This window comes from Bremia lactucae, assembly GCF_004359215.1.
Source record: "Bremia lactucae strain SF5 chromosome Unknown BlacSF5_NotPlaced_17_SHOA01000003.1_2250557bp, whole genome shotgun sequence".
Classification (NCBI taxonomy): domain Eukaryota; phylum Oomycota; class Peronosporomycetes; order Peronosporales; family Peronosporaceae; genus Bremia; species Bremia lactucae.
Genome location: NW_027152029.1, coordinates 1,825,911 through 1,838,594, shown reverse-complemented (window position 1 = coordinate 1,838,594; position 12,684 = coordinate 1,825,911). Strand labels below are relative to the sequence as shown.

General features: G+C 44.5%; 4 protein-coding genes across 4 annotated transcripts; 2 read left to right on the top strand and 2 right to left on the bottom strand.

Annotated features, from left to right (window-relative positions):
• Positions 1–815: 815 nt before the first annotated feature.
• CCR75_004710 (uncharacterized protein) lies at positions 816–5,692 on the top strand. The gene is made up of 9 exons (XM_067962796.1): positions 816–955; positions 1,007–1,072; positions 1,132–1,212; positions 1,281–2,384; positions 2,447–3,350; positions 3,409–3,576; positions 3,641–4,839; positions 4,897–5,199; positions 5,267–5,692. Exons 1-4 carry the CDS (start codon positions 893–895, stop codon positions 2,220–2,222), a joined length of 1,152 nt encoding a protein of 383 aa, XP_067823055.1. The 5' UTR covers positions 816–892; the 3' UTR covers positions 2,223–2,384; positions 2,447–3,350; positions 3,409–3,576; positions 3,641–4,839; positions 4,897–5,199; positions 5,267–5,692.
• CCR75_004711 (uncharacterized protein) lies at positions 2,256–2,825 on the bottom strand (the record flags this gene model as incomplete). The annotated part of the gene is made up of 3 exons (XM_067962797.1): positions 2,256–2,390; positions 2,453–2,707; positions 2,793–2,825. The coding sequence occupies 3 exons, from the start codon at positions 2,823–2,825 to the stop codon at positions 2,256–2,258; spliced, it is 423 nt and encodes a 140-aa protein (XP_067823054.1).
• Positions 5,693–8,846: 3,154 nt separating the features above from the next.
• Positions 8,847–10,970, bottom strand: CCR75_004712 (uncharacterized protein; the record flags this gene model as incomplete). The annotated part of the gene is given in 6 exon segments (XM_067962798.1): positions 8,847–9,132; positions 9,172–9,296; positions 9,308–9,931; positions 10,001–10,197; positions 10,248–10,847; positions 10,916–10,970. 6 exon segments carry the CDS (start codon positions 10,968–10,970, stop codon positions 8,847–8,849), a joined length of 1,887 nt encoding a protein of 628 aa, XP_067823053.1.
• An 81-nt stretch (positions 10,971–11,051) lies between these two features.
• Positions 11,052–11,772, top strand: CCR75_004713 (uncharacterized protein; the record flags this gene model as incomplete). Its single annotated transcript, XM_067962799.1, has 2 exons — positions 11,052–11,240; positions 11,305–11,772. 2 exons carry the CDS (start codon positions 11,052–11,054, stop codon positions 11,359–11,361), a joined length of 246 nt encoding a protein of 81 aa, XP_067823052.1. The 3' UTR covers positions 11,362–11,772.
• Positions 11,773–12,684: the final 912 nt, after the last annotated feature.

The following is a 12,684-nucleotide window of genomic DNA, read 5'->3' as shown; positions in this document are numbered from 1 at the left end:
GGAGGCTGGTACATGGCGCTCATCTTTTCCTTAAAGATCGCTTATGTAGGGAACGCCTTTCTGTCCGCCATAAGCGCCGAGTAAGCACAATCTGAGGCCTTACCGCGCAGATGCGACGTGGCGTACGACACCAGCCGGCTGTCGTCCTCGATGAGCTGGGCGACACCGCATTGCTCCACGGCTATAACCCAGTGGACAATCGTGTGCGATGCAGTTCCATCGAACTTGGGAGAGTCCATCCGAATGGGCCTCGGCTGATGCGGCCGGGCAGAGAGCATCTCAACAGTCCTGTTGAGAGCCTCGCTCCGAGCCTGCTCATGCCTTAGCTCATCCTGAGTCTGAGTGACGGACTCCACCGCAGCATGGCTCTGTGTCTCGGACGCGGCTCTTCGCTGTCCGAGCACGAATGCCTCAAACTGCTCCAACTGAGCAACATGTTGCTCAGGAGGACTACCCAGGAGCCTGGCCAGGGCTTGTTCACCAAATCCCTGCGCCATAAGCCTTGCCACCTTCCGATGACGTTCGGAGAGCAAGGCTCTTATTAAGGATTTTCAGCAGTTTCTGGAACAAAAACTTGGTGTCGACACTCCGTACTCTACTGCTCACAAAGCAAAGGGATGATCTTCCGAGATTGCGAGGGGGAACTTCAGGGGACTTCCTTGCGTCGCTCGCGAGGCTCAGATCAAAAAGACCAAAAAGTGTCCTATCCTGTGAATAAAAATAGTGTCCTATTCTGTGAATTTCCGATAAAAAGTGTCCTATTCTGTGTAATTTCTCATAATTTAAATAACTTACGCTCAGGAGCAAGCATTCGATGAAGCTGATAAAAAAGCAGATCGGCGCAAAGGACGGTGCTGGTTCAGTAATCCTTCGCGCCGAGGAACCTGAGGACATGTGGCATATATACAATTTAATCCACGCATCTGATTCAGTCAAGACCGCAACGATTCGAAAGGTACCTTGCCAATTTTGCTAATTTTGATTATGCTAATTTTGGCGTCGGCAGGTGGTAAAAGAAGGCGTCACAGGCTCTACAAGCAGTCAGCGTGTGCGCATGACGCTCCAAATTGAGGTGAGATGCGATTTGATCTTATCAGAAGATTTAAGAATTATATACTTATCATCGCGTAGGTGGAACAAGTCAATTTTGATCCGGCGTTGTGCGTGTTAAGGATTAAGGGCAAGAATATATTGGAAAGCCCACAAGTTCGAGTATGCTTACGGAATCCAAATTTTGTTAACAAAGCGAAAATAGCGGCACTGACGGGTAATGTTGACAGTTGGGAGCTTACCACACGCTTGATCTCGAGATGAATCGTGACTTCACGCTAACTAAAAACTGCTGGGATATTATTTCGCTGGAGCGTATTGAAACGGCCTGCGACATAACAAAACAAGCCGAGCTGGCAGCTGTGGTCATGCAAGTGGGCTTGGCGCACTTGTGCTTGATCAAGGGCGACATGACTATCATCCGGGCTAAGATCGAAATCAGTATACCGAAGAAGCGTCCTGGAAATTCAGCACATGCTAGAGGCATAGATAAATTCTATGAAAACATTGTACGTGCCATTCGCCAGCATATTGATTTTAAGCTCGTCAAGTGTGTACTGCTCGCAAGTCCGGGTTTTGTGAAGGACGACTTCTTTAAGTTCTTAATTGAGCAAGCAGTTCGCCAGGACGACAAACTTATTCTCGAAAACAAGCTTAAGTTTGTGTCCTGTCATGCTTCATCCGGCCACAAGCATGCGCTAGATGAAGTGCTTTGTGATCCGAAGATTCAGTCGCAGGTGGCGGATACGAAGGCTGCGACAGATGTAAAATGCCTCGACTGCTTTTTTAGTATGCTGCATACGGATCAGGACCGCGCATACTATGGCTACAAGCACATAATGCATGCCAATGCTAACATGGCCATCGAGACACTTATGATTACAGATGCTCTTTTCCGATCGCAAGACATTGCCGCTCGGCGCAAATACGTCGACCTAGTAGAAAGTGTGCGAAACAATGGCGGCACGGTGCGCTTATTCAGTAGCTTGCATGTGTCAGGTGAAAAACTCAGCCAAGTGAGTGGTATTGCTGCCATCTTGCGATATCCTATGCCCGACATTGATGATGACGATGTCGAAGACGAGTCTGATTTTGAAGAGGATAAGGAAAAGGAAAATATTGCAGGTGACATTGGACTCGACGACCTGTTAGTGGAAGCACTGACAATGTAAATGGCGAATTACCATTAGAGATAATGTTATTTCTTAGCTAGCTGCATTGTGCTGAACGACGATGTGAGACACTTGCTTGTCAAAAGTCTGCGACGTGAGCCTCTCGCCTAGTGGCGCAAAAGGATTCGACATGGCGTTCACATATAGGCGGTGTATTTCCAAAAACAACTAAAACCGACCCAGAAAAATGTTAAAGCGATGACGTCACAATAATTCTGTAATAGAAGTACCGGTCTTAGCTCAGACTCGCGCACTGGGGCGTCCTGTAACACCACGACGAACTTGATGGACGTGTTAGTCACATAGCCGTAGACTCTGTAATCCTCAATGGTGCCAAGGAAGCCCAAATACATGTCATCCTTAGAGCTACTGGAGCCTGCACTTCGGAGCTTCTCCTCGATTACGTCCAGCGACATATGCGCTATATAGTGAAATCCCATGTCTTCGCTTTCCTCACCGAACGTGCGAATATATAGGGGGCTATTCTGTGCAAAGAAATAGAAGAGAGTTGACGACAAAGCGATTAGGTATGAGAAGGAAGGAGATGATAATAGACCGAGGCCCGCTTACGGCCGCGGCGATTACGGCGACGCAAGCGATCATTGTGAAGATTTTGTTCTCGGAAAAAAGGTTATAAAAACTTTTTTTTGTCTGGTCTTAAACAACTTCGACATCTGATTGTTGCATTCTGTATCGTCACACAAGATACTCTAAATTCAGTGAAGATAAAAGGACTTACCGTCATGGAACAGTGGTTGCCCTGCACTTGAGAGAAAGACATGTCTTTTATTGCTTAATCAAGTAATGGTGTAAATACATGCAATCGCAACTCGTTGAGGCATGGAAATTATTGGGTGGTTTGTATCGGTCACCGCTTTGATTCATTCGTATAACCGCACGGAACGAGTCGAACTTCAACTACAAAAGAACATCATGATTGGTCAAAATCTGATCTTGTTGATGACCAACAATTTTATTATTATTTTTTTGGTCAAGCAGATGAAACTCGATCTTATTAGTGGCAGCGCTGGCGACGACATGGTCGTAATGCCTAGTGTTAGTCAAGATGAGAAAGGCCTAAATTACGCCAAAGGGTCATCCGCCATTGCTCAATTTCAAAGTGAAGATGTGAGACGCTTTAACCACTAAATAACTATTAGACGCTTATTCTGTTTCATTTGGGCAGGGAACGAATGTGGGACCGCAATTAGAAATTCCTTTGAGCTCCAATATTCGACAAATGGAGGAGCTAGTTAACGAGTTGCTTCAAAATGGCAAGAATCGCGTGCCTTACTCGCTCTTCCTCGGCGAGACGGAGGTCACGACGTCACTCAAGGCCACTGTGGAGGAGCTGGTGTGTGTAATTCAAAAACAATTATTTTTATAGCTACTGCTAACAGATTTAATCAATACGCTAGAATTTATCGACTGAAACGGCTTTGACTATTACGTTTCAGCCGCTGGCGGCTTTTCGTGTGCGTCCAGTTACCCGCTGCAGCGATACGCTGCAAGGACATTCTGAAGCAGTTTTGCATGTGAGCTTTAGCCCTGATGGTAAGAAATTGGCCAGCGGTGGAGGCGATGCTACCGTGCGATTTTGGGACACCAACACCTGTATGCCAAAGCACACGGGTCGTGGGCATAAAAATCACGTCTTGTGTACGGCATGGTCGCCAGACGGAGCGCGATTTGCCTCGGCTGACCGTAATGGTGAGATTTGTTTATGGGATCCGCTGACAGGCAAGCAGATCGGCCAGCCTATGAATGGCCACAAGCAGTGGGTTAATTCTTTGACGTGGGAGCCCATGCACCGAAATGCGACTTGTGAGCGTTTTGCAAGCTCCTCGAAAGACGGCTCGATCAAGGTGTGGAATGCCCGCACGGGTCGATCCATTGCGTCGTTGTCAGGCCACACGGACTCGGTAGAGTGCGTCAAATGGGGAGGTGAAGGCTTTCTGTACAGTGCGTCTCGTGACCGTACAATTAAGGTTTGGAGAATGGAAGGCGAGCACGTGGGCATGCTCGTTCGCACTCTACTTGGACATGGCCACCGAATCAATACGCTAGCACTCAATGTCGACTATGTTTGCCGCTCGGGTCCATTTAGCCACAATATCACGAGCTTTGAGTCACGCGAGGAGATGCAGCAGGCCGCTTTGAAGCGGTATCAGGAGGCGCGCATGGGTCAGCCGGAGCGTTTGGTATCCGGCTCGGACGACTTCACTTTATTCTTATGGGAGCCTTCTGAGAATAGAAAGTCGCTGGCACGTCTTACGGGCCATCAGCAGCCAGTAAATCACCTCAGTTTCTCTCCGAACGGAAGGTACTTTGCCAGTGCTAGTTTCGATAAAAAAGTTAAGATTTGGAACGGCCAAACGGGTAAGTTTGTAGCCACCCTTACTGGACATGTCGCTGCCGTGTATCAAGTGTGCTGGTCTAGTGATTCGCGTCTGATCGTGACAGCTAGCAAGGATTCGACTGTGAAGATATGGGAGCTTGCAGAGCTTAAGAATGCCAAGACGACGCTATCGGGTCACGCAGACGAAGTGTACGCACTGGATTGGAGCCCGAATGGTGATATAGTAGCATCAGGTAGCAAGGACCGCACTATAAAAATGTACGTGCAAATTGTTGCTGTTGAGGTGGTTATTCTAACTTTTTGTGCTGCAACCAGTTGGAAACACTAAGCTTCACTTTAAAAAGTTAGATCTCAATTGTTTTATTTTAATCATATTATAATCTCGTACTTAGAAAAGGCTTTAATCGATATTTCCACTGAATTCGAAAAGCCTTCAGCCATTAAATATATTCGGCCACCGCGAAATGAAGCGTTTACGATCTGATAGTAGCGTGAACGGCTGCGATGTAGATGCTTTAAGCATGACGCCACCCCCATCGTTGTTGTTATCTTCCATGTCTCCCTGGAAGCCCCAGCACATGTCTACAAAGCGTTACCGTGACCGTTCCGTACCCGTCGGTGAGTGTTCCCCTCCTCGCAATTCTATGATATGCGTACACATAAAATTCTAAAATGTCGACCTTAGATGCCATGAGCCGCTTAATGTCAGCCGCTGCCACCAACGCGCGGATCAAAAAGCTAACCAGCAACAGCTGCCTTTTTGCTGGTAAAAGGGGCGACTGTTGCGGAGTGTGTGAGAGCATAAAGCGTCAATTTGATTTAAGATTAATGCTGCGTTGCAGTCACTGCGATCGGGAAATGGGCGAATGCTGCTTCCAGGAGTGCGACGCGTGCTGCAATGTCTTCTGTATCCATTGCTCGACTCTGAACTGTGATGAAACGCTCGACCGCGTCTTTTGTCTTTCTTGTAACGACGATCTTCATTTAAGATAGAAATTGTTTGATAAAAGAAGAGAAATGTTAACGAGTTAACGCATTAAATTAGGTTTTTGATATCCACAACAATTCCACAAGATATTTTTTTTATTCAAATTGAAATAAAGCGCTCATACTTTTCACAACTGTTTTTAAAAATAAATGAAAAAAATCACATTTGCAAACTAAAGTTGTTATTCCTACAACTTCTGTAAAGATATTAATTTGAGGTTTCAATCCAAAAAGCCACAGTGTTTCATCTGTGATTGACGAAAACCGACCTCAGTGGCCGAGTGGTTAAGCACTGGAACTAGGACCGGGAGGTTCGTGGATCGGTACCCGCGGAGGGCGGTACGATGACACATCGCCGGAGATAGGCTAAAAAGCAGACGAGCAATGTAACGGGGTGCATCGTTACATGAAATTAACACTGAAAGGTTGTTAATAAATATTATCTAAAAGGTAGATAATATTTGGAGGAAATTACTTTATATAGTAATTTCCTGAATTCTTATCCATAAATAGGTACAGACCATTATGTCTATTTATTCCGCAGACTAATCAGCTGTAGAAGTAATCAAAGAGAGAGACAGATAAGATAAGATAAGATAAGAATTCAATTGCATGTTTAGTATTAGTTTATAATATAGTTAGAGTTAACAAATAGAAAGAAGAGATACTTAATTATATTAAAACACTTTTCGTTTTACCCTCTTTAAGCTAGTTACCTTAAAGAGAAGTCTTCCTCTGCACGTACTAGTGTACGTGAAATAACGTAAGGCACCACTCGCAACTGAAGCAGTGGGAAGTGGGCTTGTACTGAAGCAGTACAAGTCGTAGTGCCCCGTTACAATACATATCGATGTCAATCGATTTGGTCACGTGCCACTTAAATGCGAAATTTTCTAGTTAATGTTGGTGTTGCCTATGTGACTGATTATTTATCGCTGCTGCTGCAGAGACTATTTCTGTAAAGCAATCCAAATTTACCAAATCGACAGGAATAAAAATAATATTTAACCACACAAGATGCATTACATTATCAATGACACCATAGTAAACTTGCTACATTCTGAAAAGCTCGAGCAGCAACAAAACAACTTCCAGACATTATTTTAATCCAAAGATGATAAGCATTACAAGCAGCTGAAAAATCCACTTGAGGAGTCAAATGTTACGATCACAAAAACTGCAAAAAGCTGCAGCCCGTCGAGGCAACCATCAGCAGAGGCAAGCCTCGTTCCACAAATTATTGCGTCACTTGATGATGCGCTTTAACCAAAATTATGTCGAGAAAGCGAACGCAGTGGCTTCGCAAATGTGAGGATGTAAAAGTTAGAGCCAATCGACCATTTAATTTATAACGAGCTCAAGATTGTTCTCATATGCTTCTCCTCGGATGTCTAATAACCGCGAACTTATACTTGCGCGTCCTTTACACTGACCGAAATTGCTTTCGTGTTGTGTCAGTAGATTTTTGCTATCTGGCGGCTCAACACCACAAGTTGAGCGTCGCTTTCAGCTTGATCAGCACATCTCGGAAGGACATCCTGTAAGACATAACATCATGTATTGGTGCAGTTAGTGCAATGTTTCAAACAGAGCTGAACGAGTGGAATAAGTTCATTGAAAGGAAATTGGCCAAAAGGTTGGACGAGGTGCGAGCATTGCCTTGATAAAGTTGCCTGGCTTCATCGCTTCATCTTATTTTTAGCAAAAGTTGACTTAGATAATTTAACGCCGCCCACCTTCTTTCTGTAGGCGGGCACGTCGTAATGCGGCCACGCTCTACTTAGGCACACCCTAGCACAGCGAGGAAGCGCTTAAACCTGCTTCTCTTGTGTGCAGTGAGGTAGTTGTGGTGGGCGCGTATAGCGACCTCACCCAACACACTAATAACTCTGGTTAAGTGTCGTCACGGGAGCGGTAACCCGTCTCCTCGTGCGCACTTACCAAGTAGGTAGTAGTTTTCAGACTGATTTATATTTAATAGAATTAAATACAAATACCTATCTTAACCAATTAAAATGTTATCTCTATAGATATCATTTAATATGTATTGCGAGCGTATCTTTATAGATACCTCGCGTAACGGATGACGCTAGCCGTCATCACGGATGACGCTGGGCGTCATCCCTCCTAATGTGAATGCACCCATGTGCATCACATCCACAAGGGTTGGTCACAAATGTGCACCACACCCGAGTGTTGGGTCTAATTACTATTATTTAGTAATTGACCATCCCCTTAAGTACACCTAATATACTTAACGGGGACTGTGTAACATTAGGGCAACTTTAGCCCGTTACAGGACGCAACTAAAACTTACTCCTTAACCAGTTCTTCTTCTATGCGTGAACATAGGAGAAACGGCTGGCACTAGTCGTAATAGCCAGGCTTCTATTTTAACGGGGAACTTCTCCCTAGCACTGCTTCAGTCCAAGCCGACCTGCACCGAAAAGAGTGGAGGTGAGGTGCCTTCGAAAACTTCACGTACACGGTGTGGCAGAGGAAGGTTTTGAAGTTGCTAAAATTCTTAGTAACTACCTAAGAAGGCTTAGTATAGAGAAAAAGCAAAATCGATCAATATAATTGAGTTTCTACATATTGCAAGTATATATTCGAGTAAAAAATATTCATGCGTTACATCCATAGTTGTCTTTCCTACACAATAAAGAAACAAGCGGCGATACCGAAAAAAGGATGTGTGACTGTACCGTCTCCCAATAAAATTGGGGGAAGATGTTGCAATTGCAATGAATCATTTTTTGTGCGCGACCGTACTCCATCGGCGCTTTTGTTTAGCTCTACTTAGCTGAATGCGTCGAGTTGCTGCCGTCTGAGCCGTAGAATCATTGAGCAAATCTTTATTATGTTGTGGCGATGCAAAAAAACTTAATACCATTCCAACAACACACAATGTTATAATAATCTTCAAATTAATTGAAATAGCGGGATTACTATCTTCCAAAATTGGTCAGCTCCTTCTAGTTGCCTCAAAGATGTTGGCTATACTGGCCAAATAATTGAATGGTTTAGCCTTCAAAAAGCCAAAACAAAATTGCCGTAGAAATCCCGCAAAGATGTCTTATATATGTATCAAAATATGCGTCACAATATAAAGATATATTAAGAACGCAATTTATACCATTTCCCATGTTTCTTAGGCCGTCAAACTTTGGCGGCAAAAACGTTGTCGTGAGGTTTCGCTGTGCAATTTCCACGAAATTGTCTTCAATATCATGCCTTCAAACGCAACCTCGAGTCGGAGTATATGCGTTTCGACACATTTATGACCGTGCCGTTCGCTGCCGCAACTGAAAGTCAGGAGATGATACCACCATAGAAATATATGTCTTTCGAAAACCGAATGTATCGGACAAATGAGACTCTGGATACTGTAACGGCATTGGATGTAGTTTGGATGAAACAAGTTCCTCCAACTTTAAGTGACATTGAGTCTCTGCTGCAGGTAGTTGAAACACTGATGCGTAAGATCTAGCATTCGCATTGCCCTTTCGAGGAGAGAAATGCCGTACCACCACTTCAGGCGCCGTTTTCCACAACGTCGATTCGCTTTAGGGAACTACAACGCCTGGATCTTCTAGTACGCACTGCCGCGTAAAATCCCAGCCAAAAAGCAACGACGAAAATGAATACGTCTGTTGTAGCTGCCAAATCAGATCAAAGTCCTCAATACTTTTGCGCTGATTCCTCCACAAGTGACGCTGACCGCCTTCCTTCTCAAGACATCTCGCGTTATTAAACTGATCTCCATTTGAGCATTCAGTGCCAATAAAGTACTTTCGCCGCTCTCCACATCATCCCATGGTATGCAAAGGATGTACTCACCAAAGTTATGCTCGCACGCAAACGAGTCTCGAGCTGTCATCTCTTCTACTTCTGGTTGATGCCCCTGAGGCTGGAATTCCAACGCATCAGGATTAAGTCTTGACTCCACATTCAAAAAGAGCCCTTCTTCTGCAGGCCGAGCTTCATCCACTTCCACAATGTCATCGTCAGCGTAAGATAAATTTGGTAGTAAGTCCCCACTTATTTTTGTATCAGCAATCACATGTTTAGATTCTTCACTAAACTTTGCTTGTGTTCCACATAGTTTCTGATGCATGCAATCAGAATTACTCATTGTGGCACCACCACAAGCCTTGCTTTTGAAAGCTTCTAGCCGTTTAGAAGCTTTTGCAAATTTGGCCAGTGTTCTTTTCTTTTTCCTATTGCTTATATTTCTGTTCCAGCAATCTGACTCTTCTTTGAATCCTTTTGCACAATCCTCTAATGATGCTGCAAGCAGCAATTGTTCCATTTGATGCGCTGCCTGTTTCTCCAAATAGTTGACGTAACTTCGAAGGATAAGCTAATGCCGCAATAACACGATGCCATTAAAGTCAAACGCTACAAAGACGATGATACCAATGAACTTCACCTGCTCCAATAGCATTGCAATAAGACGCTGAAAATTTGGCCATGTGTTAATCATCTCGCTTTCCGTGACAAAAAGTTGGTAGAATGAACTACGCCTTAAAACGTGATGCGACGTCAAAAACCCCGTGAGCACGTCTCCTAAAATCTCAAATAACCGGCATGTATCCTTGACAACCTCGAATTTTATCGTAAGGATACCTGTGACGAAGCATCACTAACAAATTAGCTAAAATAGATGAGCAAATAACGCTTGTAATTTATCTTGCCCGTATCAACATTCAAGAACTCCATCGCTTCAAGAAGGTCATACGTTTTTTCAATGGGGCTGTTTTGTGTGGCAGCCTGCGTCGATGGCAATGTGACAACTTGATCGAGGATACATGCGACAGTGGGCAAGAGCCCAGAAATTGATGAGCTTCTTTGCGGGACCACTGTCTTGCTTTTTGAAGTACTTAATCGATTCACTGCCTTAAGATGGCGCTGCATCAGCCCAACACACAATAAGCCTATGTTTAGCTTATACAGCTGTTTCACGAGCTCAGGGTCGTCCACCAACAATATTTGCTGTCGCTCGTTGACGCTAAGGTGCTTCCAATAGTCGCGAACACTTATCACTACCGCAAGACCGTCTTTTGTATCGCTACGTTGCTTCGTCAAAGGCGTGTTCAGCTTCATCCAAATAGCATGTCCTGGTCCGTGCACGTCACTACGACAGGAAAGCAGCTTTACTCTCTTTAAGGGCAACAAATTTCCATTGCTGCTTGATTGATTTCCAAAGTTTGATACATTCATTAAATTATTCTTTGGCGTTAGCGAACGGAGGGCCAAATAAGATTTCCAAATCGGGGCTACTTAAGGCACACAAGAATAATAAGAGTTACTTAAATAGCTTACACCTTTGACCCTACCAGCGCACCATCTGCGGCCGATGTGATGAAGGAGGAAACGCTTCCCTTAGTCTGCGGCGCCATCAGTATTTTTTATAAACAGAGCTCAATTGCCTTATAAAATTTATTCTTTGAAATCCTTTCTTAAGTCTTTATGATTTAGAAATGCAATACCTCTTTCCATTTTATGATATGGCAAACACTCAGCATCAGCAGACAGCACTTAAGCTAAAGAAGGCGTGCGGAGAGGCAGCAAATCAAGCTATTGCTGCTACAACCTTAAGTGGACAAGCAAGTCACATCCACGGCAAGAATCGCAAATTCGGCAGCCGGAAAGAAGCAATGGCGGCCAAGGTAAAGCTGCATACGCATTTTATATAAATGATAAATATTTAAAATGTAAGCTTTTTTCTTACAGATCGCAGCAGCGCAAGCCAAGCGAGAGGCCCAAAAGTCTCTGCGATCACCAGCTTAAACAATATAAGCTCCACGATTAGCATTTGTGCCCATTATATCGATTTCTAATAAGCTCAACACCTCGTAAATGGCAGATTCTGTACCATTTATTAGCTATCTTGCGGCTATTCAAATACCCTTTGAATCATGTTAACAAGAAGGCAAGATGCGCTATTATAAATAAAACTCAATCAGTCCACATTGATCCAACTACAGGTTCAATATTTGTAATAGCTCGCCAAGTGGCATGTGGCAAGACTAGCTGGATGGTGATGCCACAAACGTAATGGTTACAATTTGATTGGCTGGCTAACAATTATTGACGAGTAATGGAATTGTAAGTGAAGACAGACGTCAATGATGCATTTGTCCAAGAATGTCCAACTCGTAATGGGGTTGGAGATGGTACATTTACCTTATGGGTAATATACCCATTTATCCTATTCCAAAATAGTTATTTACTAGGGTTGGTCACAAATGTGGACCACACCCGAGTGCTGGGTCTAATTACTAAGGTGTAATTGACCATCCCCTTAAGTACACCTAATATACTTAACGGGGACTGTGTAACATTAGGGCAACTTAGCCCGTTACACCATCCTTCTCTTTAAGAACGAATTAACATTTTTAAATTCGTCAAAGAGGAGAGAGGAACTGCGAGCAGCTTTACGCGCCGCTAGTTCACTCAATCACTCTAGCAACCTGTGTTTCCATACACGACGCCCAAGATGCCACCTAAAAGGGGCCACGTTGGTGGTCGTCTGCGAAGACGCCCACTCAACCTCGTACTAAGCGCACGCGCCGCGTTAATTCGCCGGCCGCGTCAAATGCCTTAGTCGGAACGCCGACAGCCACTGCGGCTGTCGCGTTAACAGGGCTAAAGGATCCATCCCACTTTAACAGTGAGGATGTAGATCCGTCGCTCATTGCCGACTACAATGAGTCGACACCGTTGCCGTCATTTCATAGTAGTGATGCGGACAACGAGCTCATGAGGAATGATGATGCGGCATTATTGCCCATCCAAACTTCTCTCATGGCTCACAACATGGAGACAGCATCATTTACGAATGCTGTCCCATCGTCTGCGCTGAAAAGCGCAGCGACAGGAAATCAGAGCGCTGCCCATAAAGACGCAGCCGCTTCTCCGTTGGGTATAACCACAACGCCTTATGCTCATACCATAATTCATAATGGTTCTGACATAGAGGATTCGGAGCCTAAAGCTCCGCCGACGACACGTGAACGTGCTCAGTCGGTGTCACAAGCCAGTCGTTTAGAACGTGGCTATGTGACGGGTGGCATTCCAAAGATGCCCCCTCCATCTAAATGGCCTCGTTTA

Excerpts from the sequence above, each read along its gene's own strand:
- CCR75_004710 (XM_067962796.1), top strand. The coding sequence starts at position 893 with ATGTGGCATATATACAATTTAATCCACGCATCTGATTCAGTCAAGACC. Across the intron at positions 956-1,006 it reads AGACCGCAACGATTCGAAAG|GTGGTAAAAGAAGGCGTCAC; the intron begins GTACCTTGCCAA and ends TGGCGTCGGCAG. Across the intron at positions 1,213-1,280 it reads TGGAAAGCCCACAAGTTCGA|TTGGGAGCTTACCACACGCT; the intron begins GTATGCTTACGG and ends TAATGTTGACAG.